General features: G+C 43.4%; 1 protein-coding gene across 1 annotated transcript in view; it reads right to left on the reverse strand.

Moving 5' to 3' along the window:
* The window catches only part of LOC147733562 (aminopeptidase N-like), a 474,314-nt gene that overhangs the window by 206,211 nt on the left and 249,414 nt on the right, over positions 1 to 18,689 (reverse strand). The window contains exon 10 of the mRNA XM_086958149.1: positions 9,577 to 9,752. Within this exon, the coding sequence (XP_086814275.1) occupies positions 9,577 to 9,752 (176 nt within the window). The remainder of the gene's footprint in view (positions 1 to 9,576; positions 9,753 to 18,689) is intronic.

Below are 18,689 nucleotides of genomic sequence, written 5' to 3' on the forward strand. Positions count from 1 at the left end.
TAAAATATGTGTTATTAAATTCTGAGTTCAGGGATACCAGACTTGTATGTCCTATCTTGTTCCTATGGGAAGATATGCAGGTAGTCACTGTAGCCAGCATCCCCCATGGTAGCCTATGGAGCAAGATAGCCTTGCAGCAGTGAAACACGAATTTGGCTGTAATTCACTACCAGAGCATGTCACCTGCACCAGTACATGCTCTACCTTTCACATACACTGCACCTTGCCAAGGGGGTACCTTGGGCCTTCCATAGTGGTGACCAATGTGGACAGAAAGGGAAGGGTTAGGCCCGGTCAGTGGGGACACTGACCAGGAGGACATGGCAGTTCACAGACTGCACCCAGACACTGCGGTGGCAGGCCTGAGACACCATTTTAGGGTTACTCATGTGGGTGGCACAATCAGTGCTGCAGGCCTACTAGCAGCATTTGATATCACCAGCCCTGGCACACTCAGTGCACTTTACTAGGGACTTCTGGGTGATACAAATATACCAATCAGGTATATCCAATCACAATAACAATTTACACAGAGAGCATATACACTTTAGCACTGATCAGCAGTGGTAAAGTGCCCAGAGTCCTATTGCCAACAGTCACGAGTCAGGAAAAATAAGGGAGGAAGAAGAAAAAAGTTTGGGGATGAACCTGCAAGAAGGGCCAGTTCCAATATCCGGGTTCCGTGATTGGATTGTTGTCATTTTGGATTGTTGTATGTCTTTGTGTGTTCCCAAGAATAACTACCTGTATTCCTGAGGTTTGAGATCAGCTTTATACACCAGGGCTTTGTTCATGTGAGTCAGCTACCCACTCTTCTAGAGTCAGTAGTGTACCCCTTCCCAGTGTTATTAATAACTCCCACAGTAATACTTCCCAGTGCTGTTGAACCACCCTGCGTGTTCTCAATGCTCTTTCATAGAAAAAATAAACATTTGTTAATGTCGTCCTCTACTACAAAACTAGGCACAATATCCTTGGGCAAGTGAGTAGTTTGTCGCCCCTTTGTAAACACTTCACCATTGTTGCCACCATCTTCACTGGGTATCCATCCCAGCCTGGCCTTCTTTTCCTCCAAGGCCAATTTATTTTCCTCCAGTGCTTTGGCTACCAATTTGGTTGGCACCTCCGTTTCTAATACTCTGTCACTGTGCTCCAACTAATGGATTGGAAATGAATGAAGGCCACAATGACCTAATCAATGTAGATAAGGTAAAGCTTACTATGCACAAGCTTGATATGCTCTAATGGAATATTCATGGGGTTAATAACTTAAGTAACCAAGACATTTTTAGGAATATCATTACTCTAATGAGATTCTGTGTTTTCAGGAGACATGGCTACATGTGGACCCTCGTCCCAAACCCCGATAGATGTTTTTTACAGGTATTTCTGAAGGCAACACAAAATTCATCTGGTTGCCAATCCGGTGGCATTCAGACATTAATATAAACCAAGGTGGTGACAAAGTTATGGGAGATCAGCACAAAAAGTAATTGGATCTTAGCTTGTGGTTCATGGTTTCATGAGAGTATGTAATTTCACTGATTGTTGTAAATGTTTACTTACACTTGGTGGGTTGTTTAGAATAGTATATGAAAATGGAGATTTTTAGAGAGGAGCTTACTAGAATCTTCACTACGTACTCAATGCAATTTATTATACTGTTGAGAGACTTTAATCGTTGACTTACTACACATTGAACTGTTATCGGCATGTAATATTTTCCTCACAAAATATCCAGCTACATTGTTACAGCAAGGGACACATCATTGGTAAACTTCCCTGCTTCTAATGGATTGGTTAGTTTAAATGAATGGTTTCCATCTGACAACCCATCTAGGAAAACCTTTATATATGGCAACCAACATTAGCCCATCGGTTATGCTTTTTTGCTCGTTTGGGATTTTAAATATGTGGCACAATCAGAAGTGTTGCGAATTGAAGGTAGTGACCATTGCCCACTGCACATAGCAGCAAGTATTGGGACCAAGCTAAGCAATAAGCAAGTGCTTCCCCTGAAAATGGATTATCCAAGATGTCTTAGAATGAGGTTAACAGAGAAAAGGAAAAGAATTAAAAAGTGTGATAACCATTTATGCTTTGATGCTGAATGTAGACATTTAAAAAAAGTAAATAAGAAAATTGGAAAATTCTATAAGACTTTCCAGGAACAATTAGTGTGTAGAAGAGCTCACCGTAGAATGAAAAGACAAAAGAATACTAAAGTTTAATATCGAACAAGAAGAGGATACATCAAGAAAAATGCTGGAAAGCCAGGTTTGAAGTAATTGAGGCAAATAAAATAAGAAGGTTTGGGTGCTGGTACAAAAGGGGATTGGAAAGAAACAGGGAACATTGAGATGTTTAACACCTTAGCTGCGTGTAAACATTTCTCCCCAGTGCTGCGCTGTCCATTAGAACTAGTGCTGAATGGACGTTCAATGGTCGTGCGCAGCACTGGGGAGGTAGCGCTGCTGACGACCATTGGCCGTCAGCAGCACTTAAGGGGTTAATGGGAGAAGATTCATGGGTATGGTATTTGTAGGAATTACCTAAATATAGGGTGCCGAATCACTCACCCTAGCTATATTTAAAATAGATGAAGCAATAAGGATGCAATTTTCAATGGGAACTATAAACAAAACAATAGCCACATTAAAACTGACAAGAGCAACTGGCCCAGATATTCTACCTGTGGGAGTAGTTAAAACAAATATTAATTGGTGGTCCAGCTTGTCCTATATATGTTTTCACATAATTATAAAGATGGACATACTTAAGGGCACAGTAGAAAAAAAATACATAAAGAAGGGTATGCTTCTTTACCTCAAAATTACAGTCAGATCAAATGAATAGATGCGTGTGGCAAATTAGTTTCAACAATTCTACTGGGGTTGCTTAAATAGTGGATTGAGCTCAACTCAATAATTCCGATAGAGCAAGGTTGGTTAAATGAGAGACACTTGACTAAGAATCATTGTTCTGGTCTGTGGACTATAAGTCAGAAATCCTTGGAGAAAAGAGGAAGCCTGTTTTGTGGACCTTTGTGCGCCATCTGCTTCTGTAGATCGAAAACTGATGTGTGAAGCCCTAAGTAAATATGGAATACCGGAGGACTTCTGCTTGTTATTAATTAAAAGAAATGCATAGAGGAACTTGGAAACAGGTGGAAAATGATACCCAGGTGTCACTCTCGCTATAAGTACATATGATGAATGGCCTAAGACAAGGAAGGCTGTGTCTTGGCCCTGCTTTTATTTTCACTGTAGCATATTTACTCAGTTTATTAGGAAAAGGACATGGTTTTAGCCCTAAGATGAATGTCATTCACTTTAGTTGTCTTCTTTATGCTGACAACTTGTCATTTTGAGCTTAACGGAAATCGATTTGCAGAGGATATTAGAAGATTTCTCAAAATATTGTAAAAGAAAAAATGTTGACTATTAACGTGTAAAACTGAGGTGTTGTCATTGGGTAATAATTATTATAAATGTAAGTGGTTCCTTGACAGTGCAATAGTTGAGGTTGTCAATAGACCCTGTTGACTATAAGTGGTCTCAAGCAATTTAGAAGAGAGTATAGAGGGCCCTCCTTAATATCTATTTTGATAGTTCATCAAGCTATCGTTTGGCCTCAATTTAAATATGGCGTGGAGCTGCTCTGCCTAAGCTATACATTTAATTGAGATCTGAAGGAGAATAGATGCTTAAAAAGACTTCTATCTTTACTGCCATCTGTCATAATTCAAGCTGTAAGGGCGGAAACATGTCTAATAGCTTGGAGCTACCTAGCTTTTGCTAAGTTAATTAGATTTTGGAAACATTTAGAGCAGGTTAATGCTATTAAAATGTCCATTTTATGCCCAAGATAAATTTAGGATATTTAATTAAAATGTGTCATATCTGTAAGAAGAAGTATCACTGGTATATGTAATACATTATATATATAAAACATATAACCTGTGCCAATGATTAAGAAAAAGCAAAAGTGAACTTCGAGCGCTAGCAGAAAATATGTATAGGAAAACAATATGAGATAGATGGCTATACATATATAATTCTTGTATTATCCAGATAAGATTATCTTGGATGGAGGAACCAACATTCCTATATTTAGAAAATGCATTAGCTCAGTTAGTCAGCAATACTTTATCCTATAATTTTATAACCATATAAATACCAAAATACAAAGCATATTAAAAATAATAAAATAAAAAAAACAATTAAACAAATACATTTATAAAAACTCCCATATCATTAAATAATACTTATTAAGAACAAGTGCCATATTACAAGCTATTAACACAAATCCTTGTGGGAACTCCTTCACAGTCATTAAACAAACATTACCTCGGCAGAGCTAAAAAATAGGTACTCCACTCCTACTTTAATGAAACCAACCTGTCTGACTATCACATAAACAGTCACACCTGGGCTCGGTCAAAAAACTTGCAATGCCAAAAGTAACCATGGGAGGACAACACTATTAGCAAGTATATCCTCACTGGTTTAGCTTGTTGAAACAGTGGCAAAAAAAAACACTTCGTGAATGGCAAATATAAACCACAACAAGAATAAAGTGCATGGATTCCTGGCAAGGGGCCAGGTCTTCAATTTTATAAAAATCCTTTTAGGGCAGCCAGGAACCAATAGATCCTATTAAACCTAAACCTCGTCAATAAAAACCTATGAGGTGGGTTATTACCTGTCATCAAATACGGCTCAATTGCAGGGCACCACGCTGCGTCAGTTTCAAAGCTCAAGGATGCAACATATTTACAGCAACATGTCACATCTTTATGCCTTTCCCCACGCTGGCGCACAAATTGCTGCCATGCGCTGGTGCAGGCACCCTTGCACCATGGTGCAAGGATGCCTCTGTCGTGGGGAGATTGTTTTTGTGCAGGAAGGAGCATTTTCCTGCACAAAAACAATCAATTGATGTGATTTCCTCTTCTAATGCATGCTGTAGAATGCAGCCAGGGCTGGATATAGGATTTTTGGGGCCCTGGGCCGAGAGGGACAGTGTGAGGCCTACTAATTTGCATAGAGTTGACCCAGCTCCTCCCTCCCAGCCACTTTCAAGCACCTCTCAACAGCTCATCAAGGCTGAAGGTGAGAGGGTTGCTGCCAAGGAGCTAACAACAGCAGGGCAATAGCCATCCCGCTGAGCCTCAGTGTGGGTGGGGGGTGCAGACCTAATTGCAGGACAAACCTGAGTTTGAAACTGTGAATGGGGAAGGGGCCCCCTCCCCATGGGTTCCCCTTGCTACAGCGAAAACAGTGAGGCCAGTGGAGGGGGCTTTTTAAGGTGTCACCTTTCATGCCGTGGTCTGACTGTCGCACTGGTGTGGGGCCCCACGGTGGGGGGCTGACTACGGGGCCCTGGGCAGCTGCCCACACTGCCCATGCCTAGCTTTGGCCCTAAATACAGCACGCATTGAAAGAGGAAAAAATGAGGAGAAATGAAAACATTTCTCCTTGTTGAGCCTTGTTAGGCCACCCCTGAGGCATTTCTAGGTTTACAATTGCTTGTAAATCTGGAAATGCATCAGTAGACATGGGTGTTGTGTAGGAACAACCACAGCAACACCCATATCACACCCCTAACACGCAATGTTTTGCGTGAAATGTAACAATATTTATGAACACACGTAATGCCATGCAGGGTGGCTTTATGTGTGCTTGTAATTTTTACGTAGCATGTTGCGCCGTCACTGCGTCACGCTACATGCGCACCGATGGCGGAAGGGGCTCATAAATAAGCCCCAAAGTGTTTTAACTACTTTTAATTTGATGCCTGAAATATTTTAAGGAAGAAGATCCAAATAAACTTTGATTTGCTTGACTATTCTTGTTTGGTCAAGTAAAGGTTTTAGTCATTTAAACCTCAGTTCAGCCACTAGTAACTGTGGCACAGAGCAGACAGGCCTAATCTAAGGAAATGTGTAAAGAATTTAGAATTAACAAAACAGTAAAAACTTCAAATACCCCAACAAAATGCAAATCCTATTCAATTTATAAAAAAGGGAATATTTTAATGAGCAAAATGGCACCAAAACTACAGCAATCAAATAGGAGGAACTGGAGATATTACTATACAAGTTTCAAATAAAAATAGAGGCAACAAATTCCAAGAGCCAAACACAGGTGACTAGTAGCACTAGACCATTACAAGACTAATGTTGGAGGCTGACAGTGATGGAACAAAGGTTGCATAGGAGGATCGGGTTGGTCCTTGTCAAAGAGTTACCTTCGGATTTAACATTTTTCAAGGTGGTAGAATCCTCAGAGAGGCAAGCCTTCTGTCTGTATTTGAAGGTGAGCTTGTCTATGACCTGTTGATGAAGGACGAGTTGTCGGTGAAGCTGGTGACTAGGTGGGACATATTCTGAGCAGGAAAAGTCTAAGGGAAGTAATAAACTCCAATCCGCCAACAGAGTTTGAGATGTTTTGCCCACTGTGCTCTCTGCCTGGAACACGGAGTTCTGGAAAAGCTGTGCAAATTTGCTGCATGCAGAGTTTTTTTCATGCGTGGCTCACCAAGGTTAACTTGCAGAGCGTGAGCAAAAACAATTCAATGCTAGGATGAGTCCTTGCACAATTTCTCAATGCGGGCGTTCATGGCAGATTGCTACGATTCGCATTGAGAAAGATGCTGCTCGAGTAGAAAATCTACTTGAGAGGCAGAAAGAAGGAGTTCCCTCTGGCACGGTGTGTGGTGCCGTTCGTGTTGATTTTACTGCACAGAACAAGCTCCTGGTGCTAAAATTTAACCCAAGCAGCGCAACATGGCGAAATTCATCCGCTCACGGAACTCCGCGGAATCTCGCTCAGGTTTTATGTAACCACAAAGAATTCCATGGAGTAAAACTCCACGAGTTCCACCTACCCCTAGAAACATCCAAAGTGGGTGTCCAGTAAGCAATTGACATCAATTAAATGCTGCTCAGCACTGGGCCCGGTGAAGATTTCTACCTTTCGACTTAGACTCTTTTCTGGAACTCAGATCTTCTGAACAAGGGAAGGCTGCATGCTGTAGCATATGCCGGTCGGCGTTAGCCCATTAAGCCGACTTTACTGCTGTGGAGCATAATGTAGTGGGAGCTGCAGTGAAGCCAGGCCCACCTGTGATACACCCTTGGTGAACCAGCTGTGCAGATTTGTCCAAGTCTTCTGTCAGTTCTCCAGGAACAACATCTTGAGAGAGTTTTTACATTTCTGATTTAATGTTAAGCAGGAGGGGTACCCTCTGGCACAACCAAGGAATAGGAGACCTCAGGAAGAGCAATTGGATGTTAGAACTCTCTCTTTTAGAAGCCACCAGCAGGGTTCAGGGCAGAACCATGTGAAAGTGGTCAGCTGGGCTCTTTCAGGAAAGCGGGCTACTAACAGCTTTTGTGTCCCTGTAGCTTAACAGGTGGACACCCTACTTTCCCTTGAAGTCTGCTTCTCCGTTATGGGTACAAATAGGAGCAGGTCTAGCCCTTAGGGTTCTCCTCATAGGCCTCGACAGCAGATGCAGTCCTTTTTCCTTCGCCAACAGGTCTAGGAGTGTTCTGAAGAGGGTGCCACCTCTATGCCTGGCACTAACCTGTGGATGAGTCTGACTCCTTGTGCCTCCCTGACCAATAGGGAAAATGTTCTGCAAGCCCCTGCAGCACAAAAGGGACATTGACTTTTCAGGGGTTCCATCAATGGGCACCCATTTAACACAAGGCCATTGAATATCTGTAAGATATGAGAGACTCAGGGTCCCATATTCACAATCTCCAGGGGGTGGGGGGGAGGTTTGCATTGTGCCACTCTGTAGCCATTGGTCGATTGACTGCCAAGCCACTGGGGTGGAAGAGGTCCCAACTCTATCTGCTGAGTCTGTCTTGCCTGATGATGCAATTTTTGTTTTTCAGAAATACACTTTAAAAAACAGGTGTTTCTTTCTAAAACAACTAATATCTGTGAGTTCTCTCCCTTGCCTATCAGAAGCCCTTTCCTATTAAGTCGGAGTGGCCTATAGGGCAGCGGGGCAGTGCCAGAGGGTCTAGCTTGATTGGCAGTGTGTGGGACGTTTTTGGGGCTGTTTTATGGTTTAGTGAGCCAGGTTATACAGTTATTTTCCCTGATGCATCCACAAGAATTGCCTGTAGCAAGCACATATGCATGCAGTTCCTGAAAACATCTATAGAACAATGCGGGCAACTTTTTAGCTATCTGATTCGCTAATGGAGGGGGCAATTTTATTCCTATTTTCTGTTCTCAGTCCCATTCTCTAAGGAGGCCTCTTATTGTACCCGTGGTCAATGACCTGCTGGCATGTGCTTAGCGTTAGCCTAACCAGCTAATGCATCTCTGTCTGAAACTATGGGCTTATTGACAAGCCCCATGCACTGCGGATACCTCACTTTTTCCCATATTAAAAGTGACGCACTGGCAGAGCAAGGGGCTTGTAAATAAGCCCATAGGTATTCCCTCAATTGTTATATGAGGCAAGGAAGGAAACCGCGTGGGGCGCAATGGTGGGTGAATGTAGCATCTGATATATTGTAGCGGCTATCTAATTGTTGCCTTAAAAGCTAAAAAATACCTGAACACTTTGACGATTTCCAAAATAATTTATTACAAAGCAGATGGGGCACTAAACGCAACACAGACTTCTTACATGCATTATATAGTTCATGCGACTTTGTCTTTTTTCTCTACAAAATCGGTTGTACTCTACATTTTATGTATTATTCCTATTTTATTAAGTAGATTTAATATTAAAATCGATCCTCTATAATGCGTGATTAAGTCATATTTCCCGTCCCGCCCCTGATTTTTAACTCGGGGCCTTCTGTCGCAGCCTGTGGGTGTCCCGGAAATTCCTAGTGAGATAGAATAACGCCACTTGTTGGTTGTGCTACATTTGACAACAAGCATCAATTTGCAATTTGCCATTGTGCAAATGAAAACACATTTAGAAATGTCAAAGACGAAAAGTGTCTCCTTATGCATTTTTTCCATCTTAAATGGCTACATATTCACAGAAAGGCCGCATAAAAAAGCCTGCAATAACTAAAGAAGCATTTTTCATGTTCATACAGGGCCTTATTTATGAGGCCTTGCGTCAGTTTTGCCCTGTGACGCAATGGCAGCGTAAAACATGCCCACTGTTGCGTCCTATTTACAAAATGACGCATCTAATCAGATGCATCACTTTGTAAACCCCTGCGCTACATCATACCTGTGTCAGGTATAATGTCTGCAGGGGGGCGTTTCCACGCAAGTAAGCGTCGTAGAAGTGACGCAGTGAAATCCATGAGATTTAATTCCGTCAAATCCTTACGCCTGCCTCACAGCATGTGTAAGACTGAATGGGGTTGCGTCTCTTTTGAGACACACTCCAGCAACGCGTCATTTTTGCGCCTACTGATACGTCAGAAATACTGATGTGTCTGTAACTCCTAGCGACGTGATCCGTCATACTGTAAATATGACGCATTCAGCATGTCGCAAGGAGGGCGCAACGAAAAGTGCTGCATCACTGTTTTCATGCAGTGATGAGTCACTTTTCATAAATGAGGTCCACAATACTTACTTAAATTCTGATGGACGAGTGACGTTTGATTCAGGATCCAGGAGAAAGTGCTGCTGGGTGATTTCCCCTGTGGAAGTGTTGATTGTGATAACGGGGAACCCCATCTGGAGCACCCACCTGTCCATGATGGTCTTGACGCTGTGGGGTAGCTGTACTGACGTCTGGTTATCCACAGCCTGCGCAGAAAAGAGGCTGCATTAGTTTAACTTCTTTGCAGCGTGAATTGACATACCCCACTTTAACAATTTATTTCTTTTTAATCTATAGATACAGTGCTAATGATGAGCAACTGTGATGCATGAAACGAAGAAAACAGCGATGGCATTAATCTTAGCATTAATCTTAGCATGTTACCGCAACAATGCCTTACTGTCTCCGTTTCTGGGGAGAGAGCTGGCTGTTGCAGCTTCAAAATACCCATACTAGAGTTCAGAAGGTGTGTGGGCAATAAAGAAGCCTTTACATTTTAAAAATATCTTGTCACAGTTGCTGTGGTTCAAAGACAGAGGTCAAATGTTGGTCCATGTCTTATGGCAAATTGTTGCTTACACATTTAACATGGAAATGGGTTAATTTATTACAAAGTTAGAGGATTTTCTAAAGTGAAACTATCTGAGAATCTTGCAAAGGAACAGGGGGTGAGAAGGGAAAGGCTGCAAAATGTAAATACCTGTATATGAACCATAGCAATATTTCGAATCATAGCAGTAGTTAGAAAACCAGAAGTGAAGCATACTTTTTGTAATTCTGAAGTGTGATGGCATGAAAGGTTTTATAGGATCAAAACAAACCAACACTTTACTTGGTGATGTGTCAATGATGTATATTTGCTGAAACCCAATTCCTACACATTATCGTTTGTGCACTATATAGTTTTGGCTGTAAAACTGCATGTCAGTTCTAATTTTGTGGCTATTGTAGCAGAAAATGTGGTCTCTGTAAATAATACTATGGTACCGCACCATGTTTGAGTAATATATTTACAGCAGTGTAGTCCAAAATGCACCGCTGGCCACATGCCACACATTTACCACTCTCTCAGGGAATGGTGGTGGCTCAATATCTATACCTGTTCTTTGTGAAACGCTTCTATTTTTCAGAATCCCTAGGACTTGGGTGATGTAACTAGGATGGCAGCACCCCGACTCTGAAAATCCTTCCAGCATCACTGCCCGAGTGCCCCTCTAGTGTCATCACCTGCTCTACGACCCTCCAAGATTACCTTCTATTGTTCTTCTAAGCTTTCATAGTACATTGACAAGTATAACACCTTTATAGTTCATTAAGGCCTTCTGTGTGTCCAAGAGACCAGTCACAGCCTGATCCCTACTCAATTATACAAATTATAATATTATAATACCCAGTTGGGATAGCTCCTGATTGAAGCACTAATCTGTGGACTTTTAAAATAATATTTGTGACATATACTATCCTTTCCATATGCCTGTCAAGGTCACATAAGTACATTTGTTGACAGTAGTTATATTTGTAGCATGAAAAAACACTCATACCATTGACTTGGTCACAGATGACACACACAGGCACAGTAGATGCAGAGTGCAGAAGAAGCAGACAAATGTTGGACAGCTATGATGGACAGCTGGCTATAACAGACAGCTTGGTGATCAGTTTGTTTAGCACACTGGTCATCTTTGAAATGAAAAGAAGCTTGGTTTTAGAAAGCTTACTGTAGGGCACTATTGGAAATGGCACTTTTTACAGGGTCTTTGACCAATTATTTTGCCTTCCTCCTCTACTTTTCTTGACTCATTTTTGCTGGTACTAGGACTCTGAGTGCATTACCACTGCTAATCAGTGCTAAAGTCCATGTGGTCTCTTTCAGAAAACATGGTACACTGGCTCATTCCCATTTGGCATATTTAATTTACTTATAAGACACTAGTAAAGTGCACTATATGTGCCCAGGGCCAGTATATTAAATGCTACTAGTGAACCTGCAGCACTGCTTGTGACACCCACTTAAATTGCCCTCTAACTATGTCTCAGGCATGCCTTCCCAGTGTGTATGTGTGCAGTTTACACTGTCATCTCGACCTAGCAGGATAAACCTTCTGCCAGGCCCAAACTTTCCCCTCCTAAAACATATAAGTCTGCCCTAAGGTAGGCCCTGGAGAACCTAGAGGGCAGGGTGCCATGTAGTGAAAAGGCAGGGCATGTTATATGTTTTACATGTCCTGATAGTGAAACCCCTCAAATTAGTTTTTCACTAATGTAAGGCCTATCTCTCTAATAGGATATCATTGGGATTACCTTATTCCACTGTCTAGAGGCCTGATTCCGATCTCGTTCGGAAACCATCCCAACTAAATTGAATCTGAAATGCTTTCGTATGACTCAGGGCTCTGAAGTCCGACCGAGTGAGTATGATGCATCTAGATGCTGACGGACCCGGTTCGCTTGGACTCCCATTGAACTCTATGGGGGCATGTATACCGAACACATACACAAGCTCTAATAGCAAAAATGGGTGGGTGGAGAAAAGAGTACAACCTGTGTTGGGCACCCCACACTGTTCATGTTTGGATCGGGGGGACCCACAGGCACCGCCCCGTGACTGATTCAGAGAGCCCTGGGTGAAGAGTGGCCTGCCATGGCCCTCCGACGTCCAATTTCCACTGCTGTTTTGTCTTGCTGAGACCAAGTCGATGCGGATGTCTGAGTGCATCGTACTCGTTAGTTCGGATCCGGCTCTGTTGCGTGGCACGATTCAGCTGTGAACGAGTCATAGGGAAAGGGTCGGGTTCGGAAATGGTTTGGTCGAAACGGATGAGATCTTCGCATCGTACTTGGTCGTTCATAACTGTGTGCGATTCGGTGGGAAACAAGGGCGACTAATCAGATCCGGGAAAGCCGAGTACGATTCAGAGGCATTCCAACTGACATCGGAATCGGGACCTTAGTTTAATTCCCAATTGTAAAGCTATTGACTTTCCAAGTTTGGTGTCCTTGGTAGTACAGTTTAAAATCCAAATGTATGTTGAAGTCGGATTTTAAATTGCAGTTATGAAAATGCCACTTTTAGAACATTTTCTTACTTTAGTAATTTGAGGCCAGATGTGCTAACATTATGAATACCAATTTCCTGATTGCAGTTCTCTCCGAATTCTTTGTATATGTGCCCTGGGTGTCTCTGATTATATGACTGTGATGGGTGACAGTTGAGCTGTGTGTATTCCCCTAGACAACCACACACAATGGGAGCTTAGGTGTGACTTGATGGGTCAACCTGGCAGGATGGGAGGGAGGAGCTGCACCCAGCCTCGCTTACACCTGAATAGGCTGTGTCCTGTCCCCACACAAAGAGGTGCATACCCCCCTGTAGTGAGTCTGGAGCCAGGACAGGACAGGAAGGGAGGACCTCTTTGCACATCAAAGGCATATCTTTGAAGTCTCCCGTAGTTCAAAGGCACAACTTGGTATAGATACTAGACCTCAGACCCCTCCACCTCAGTACACTTCTGGACCTGTGAATACTCTGCCAGGAATATGGACTGGTGTGCTGCTGAAGCCTGTCACTTTGGACCACAAGGCTGGACTGCTCCTTTGTTGGACTCCTGCCTTGTTGCGCTGCCTGCTGTCCCCCTGCCTGGGTGAGAAGGACTGGACTTGCATCAGTTGAAACCAGAGTGACTCCAAAGGGTAGCAGACTAGCCTGCTGATCTGAAGTCTCAGGGACATAAAAGACTTCCAACTACCCTACTTCTGCACCTGGACTCTACCATCTGTGAATGTGCCCTTCCAAGCAGAGAGTACCACTTACCAGCAAACGCCGCCACCGCCGAGAGTCTTTCAGGGGGCAGAGAATTCCTTGTGGACAAACGCCGACACCGCCAAGAGTCACCGGAACACCTGACTCCGCGCCGCCGCTCCGGGGGACCACAACTCCCGGCAGGCCTCGCGGCGGCGTGTTCAGAGCGACGCGGAAGGCGCCAGTGAGCGCAAAAGGACCGGATAAAGCCGGCTGCACGCCGGCAGAGCGGGGGAGAGAGTACCACTTACCAGCAAACGCCGCCACCGCCGAGAGTCTTTCAGGGGGCAGAGAATTCCTTGTGGACAAACGCCGACACCGCCAAGAGTCACCGGAACACCTGACTCCGCGCCGCCGCTCCGGGGGACCACAACTCCCGGCAGGCCTCGCGGCGGCACGTTCAGAGCGACGCGGAAGGCGCCAGTGAGCGCAAAAGGACCGGATAAAGCCGGCTGCACCCCCGCGTTGCGGGACGCGAGCGGGACGCCCGGGGCGAAGCCCGGGCAAAGGGCGGGCCCTCTACGGCCCTCATCGGCACAAAACGGCTAGGCTAGGCCACCCCTCTAATATTATATCCTTGTGCACCAGGAAACCATTGTGTGAGTGATCATATCAAGCAGTGGCGTTCCAGACGTTGATTGTCCGCCTTCTTTGCGCACAGGCTATCCAGACGGGGGTCGGTAAGCAGGCCATACAGCTTCTATCGAATCGCCCAGGAGCCTGGCTTAGGAAGGGGGTCCACGTGAAACGCCATTACACTGACGAATGCGGAAAGGAGTCAGCTTGATATCTGCACAAGTTTGAAGTAAGACTTTTTTGTTTTAATCTTGGGAGTGACATTTTGTCAATTATCTGAACAGTGGGCATAAGACTTTCATACACCTTGCAAAATTATGCGCAAAAAAAATACACACACGGCACTCGAAGTACCAAAGAACACCATGGAAAATTACCTTGTCCAAGTGGTTAGCAAAATAAACAGCGAACGAAGACAATCGTTAGGTCTGTCCCAGTCCCCTATTCTTCCTCCTATGAGCCCACCCACTTCCTCGCAAATCAATGAGTCACTGCTGCTAGACTCTAACAACGATTTACATGCACCAGCCTCCCCAGTCACTATCAACACTGATGTCAGTACAGTGAATGTGGGGGACACTGAACAACATGCGGTAATTGACTCAGATGCACAGCTAGTCATTGAGGATGAAGAAAACAATGATAAAGAAGATACGGAGGATGATCCACCGGCCAAGCAGTCCTCAAGGGCAGTCAGAGCCAGTCGTAGATTGCAAAGCAAACGTGGGGGGGGCACGTTCTGGAAAAAACAAGACTATATTACCACTAAAGGACAAAAACATTTGCCAGATCAAGGAGGTTAATAATTTGAGGGACTTTTTGGACGAGGACCTAATGTCAAAAATAGCGGAGCTGTTAGAAATAAAAATACAGACAATTGTTAAGCCACTTATTAGCAAGATTGACAAACTTTCTGCAGAGATAAAGAAACTTGGAAGCACTCAAAATGTTTTAGTAGATGCAATAGGTAATGCCTTAAGTAATGTCAATAAAGGCAATGATCCCCCAGGGAATGATAGTGAATCCAGGGTAACATCAGATGTCATTCCTCCAGGGGTAACCCCTGCAGAAGACCCACAAACTTCTAGTCAAAATATTAATAACCTGCCATTAGATGCCCCAACTGTCCGACAAATTGATTCAACACACGCTACAGTGCCCACTAGTCTGGATGAAAACCAGACACAATTTGTAGTTGAAGCTGCACCGTTAGTGCTAGTTTTAGCCAATACACCAACCCTATTACCGGACCAAACTGAGTCAGCCTCATCACTTAAAAGTAAGGCATTATATTGGCTTTCAAATAATATGAGGCTAGCACAGGGGGGTGAACAGAGGTTAGCTGATGAAATCAAAACAGCAAGGAGGGTAGGTTGGATAGGAAAAAAACAAAAAAATGGAAGGGCGACTGTGTGATATTAAATTTCTCGACCGCAGCTGCTCTTCCTGATATCTTGCAAAATATCCTTCCACCACAAAAAAGAAGTAGCTCTATAATCCCTCTCACATTAGAATTTTTCTATACTGATTCACAAAAAGCCAATAACCAAAAACCCCGGAAGCCTGTTTGGTCATTGCGAGATCATGGTTGGGGAGGGGGTCCATCAGCTCCTGACATGAATTACGCTCCTCAAAGTAGGGCAGGCCCATGGCTACCATACCACCACAATATTTCTCAAAACATTACCCCAGGGCAAAATTGGAATCAAATGGGCAGACGAGGGCCTGGTATTATAACTAATAACTGTGGGCCTACAGGAAATGCTAAATATAATGGAGGATGGCCAGGCATGCAGCAGAATGTACTGTATCCTAATACCCCAGCACCCATAGGTAATACTGACTTTAACGGAGGATGGTTGGGCCCTTTTCAGAACCCACCCCTTCCCATTACCCCTGCACCTAGATGGAATGCCCCCACAAATGGTTGGGGCTTTGGGGCTCCATCCTACAACTTGGGAGTTAGCACGTCGAATAGGTTTGCAGCTCTAGCTGGTTTAGCTGACTGCGACTGACTTGAGGGTAGGGCCCTGACAACGCCAAGCAGCATCAACCACACATACCCTAGTTCATGTCTTGAAACCAATTCAAAGCATATTGCACCTAATATAATCTTGCAACAGCCACTACATCTTGTTGAAACAACAACACAACAACTGCTCCCAGAGATACCTAGGGCAACTCCACCTTGCCAGGTAGCAGAAACAGAAGGGGCTTTAGGAAGCATAAAAATCATCTGCTGGAATATTGCAGGTCTGAAAAAAAACCTTTTAGACCCATCCTGGCACGACTACATTTCAGGTGGGGATATCATTATGTTCCAGGAGACATGGGGGCTCGAAAACTACTATAAGGTGAACTATAAATCTTTCTTTATACCCGCAGTAAACACAAACGGGGGGAGACCCTCTGGCGGACTAACAATTTGGGTGAAAATCACAGGTGGCCTATCCATTAAGCAAATTGACATTAATAATCCCGACATTTTATTGCTCGAGTTAAAAGACACAAAGGGTCGCTGCACTTACGTGATCAATGTTTACAATAGACCACATCGATCATGTAAAGAATCAATTATTGTAACCCAGCTGAGCAACCTTGTGGCGGGATTTGATCAAAATGCACAAATGATTATAGGCGGTGATTTTAACAGAGGCTTTGAACCCATAATAGGACTGGAAGACATCCATAGGGATGAGGATATGGTAAACAACATTCCCTTAGTAGATACAAAGTACAAAGCACCCTGCTCAGTGAGCGCCTTACAAATACTGAACTTGACATTAGAATCAGGCTTACGTGCATGTAATGGGCGGTTGCCCTCAGACTGTCCCAGTAGACCGACGTTTATTAGAGGGGCACACTCCAGCCACTTAGATTATTTATTAGTCTCTCTGAATTTGTGGCCTATGACTATCGATCTACTGGTAGACGATCGCACGGAAAGCGACCACTATCCTCTGATTTTATCTGTCAAAACCCAGACTTTTAAAACCCCTGATAAAAGCGCTAATAGTACAATGTCCTTGCCACAAGATTCTCTAGTGGCAAACAATCGCAGATCCCTGAAATGGCCAATAGTACTAGACAATTCCAAAATCATTAGCCAAATTTATAATGTTTTTGTGAATCATATGTCCTCTCTCTTAGGTAATAGCACGGTCACTAAAAATCTTAGTTTGATAGAATCCCATGAACATTTAACTAACCAACTTGGCGGGATCCTGACCAGGGCAATAAAAAGACCACACAATGCCCAAAAGAACAAACAAACCGGGGCTACCTGGTACAACCAGGACTGCCGGAAAGCCAAGACAGATTTAATTATAGCAGTCAGGGGGGGTTCAACGGACATCGTAAGAACTAAGAGAGCACAGTACAAAAGAATTTTATCAAAGGCCAAGAAGGAATGGGACGAAAGGGTTTGGTCCGATTTACTGGATGCATGCAAATGCAAAGATCAGACCACTTTTTGGAGCCTCATTGCTAGAGGCACGAGGGGAGTGACAGAATGTAAAGATAAATTTTTAGAGGAAAAGATATGGGTCGAGCACTTCACTATGCTATATTCTTGTACAAGCTCAGGTGAAAGTGGAGGATGGGATAGTTTGCAGGCCCCCTTGGTAGCGCATGATGTACCTCTTGTATTCTCTTTAACAGAAACTATCTCTGCAATTAAGGCAGTTAAGTCAGGGAAAGCACCAGGCCCTGACAGAATACCAGGTGATCTTTGGAAACACGAAAACTACATCTGGGCCCCTTACATCAATTTATTATCCAACAAAATCGCTCAAGGAGCTGCTATTCCGGAAACCTGGAAGGGTGCAGAGATTGTGGCTCTGTTCAAGAAGGGTGATAGGTCAAATCCCTCGCATTACCGACCTATCAGCCTTATTGACGTGTTACAAAAAATCTTTGCACGACAGGTTCTTGGTCGGCTTACCTCCTGGATTGAAGAGCACTCTATTTTTACAAAATATCAGGCAGGTTTTAGATGTAAGATAAGTACTGTTGACCAGGTTTTTAGATTTTTATGTTTAGTCTGGAAATATACCATTATAAGGAGTTCCCATATATACGTGGCTTTTGTTGATTTGAAGGCAGCTTTTGATATGGTTCCTAGGGCAGCCCTATGGAAGACATTAAATAAAATGGGTGTCCCTGGAAATATCCTTCAAATTTTAATTAGACTCCATGAGAACAATTATGCACGTGTAAGATGGGGACCGAATGGAGAAGTCACTGAGAAAATAAAGATAGCAAAAGGGGTAAGGCAAGGGTGCGTAATGGCACCTACCTTATTTTCTCTATATGTCAATGACATCCCTGATACTCTTTTGGGCTGCGAGCATGACTCTCCCAAATTGAGTGGGCAAGCCGTTCCGGCACTATTATTCGCAGACGACACAATTTTAATCTCTCAGACACCTAGGGGGCTCCAAAACCTTTTAAATACATTCAGTTTGTATTGTCATGATAAAGAATTAGAAATTAATTCCTCAAAAACTAAAATCATGACAATCAACCCCCACAAAGGTTTTAATAAGGTTTTTAAAATAAACAACGAACCTATTGAAGAAGTCCCTAATTTTAAATACCTGGGCATTATTTTAGACAGTGACGTCACATGGAAAACGCAATTGGAGAATTCAAAACTAAGGCTAACCCAAAATCAGGCACCAATCTTAAGGAAACACAAGAATAGCCATTACAAAGCGGTCTCACCAGCTATTGAATTATTCAAATATAAAGTGCAATCTTCCTCACT

Source organism: Lissotriton vulgaris, chromosome 2_1 (assembly GCF_964263255.1).
Source record: "Lissotriton vulgaris chromosome 2_1, aLisVul1.2, whole genome shotgun sequence".
In the NCBI taxonomy this organism is placed as follows: Eukaryota; Metazoa; Chordata; class Amphibia; order Caudata; family Salamandridae; genus Lissotriton; species Lissotriton vulgaris.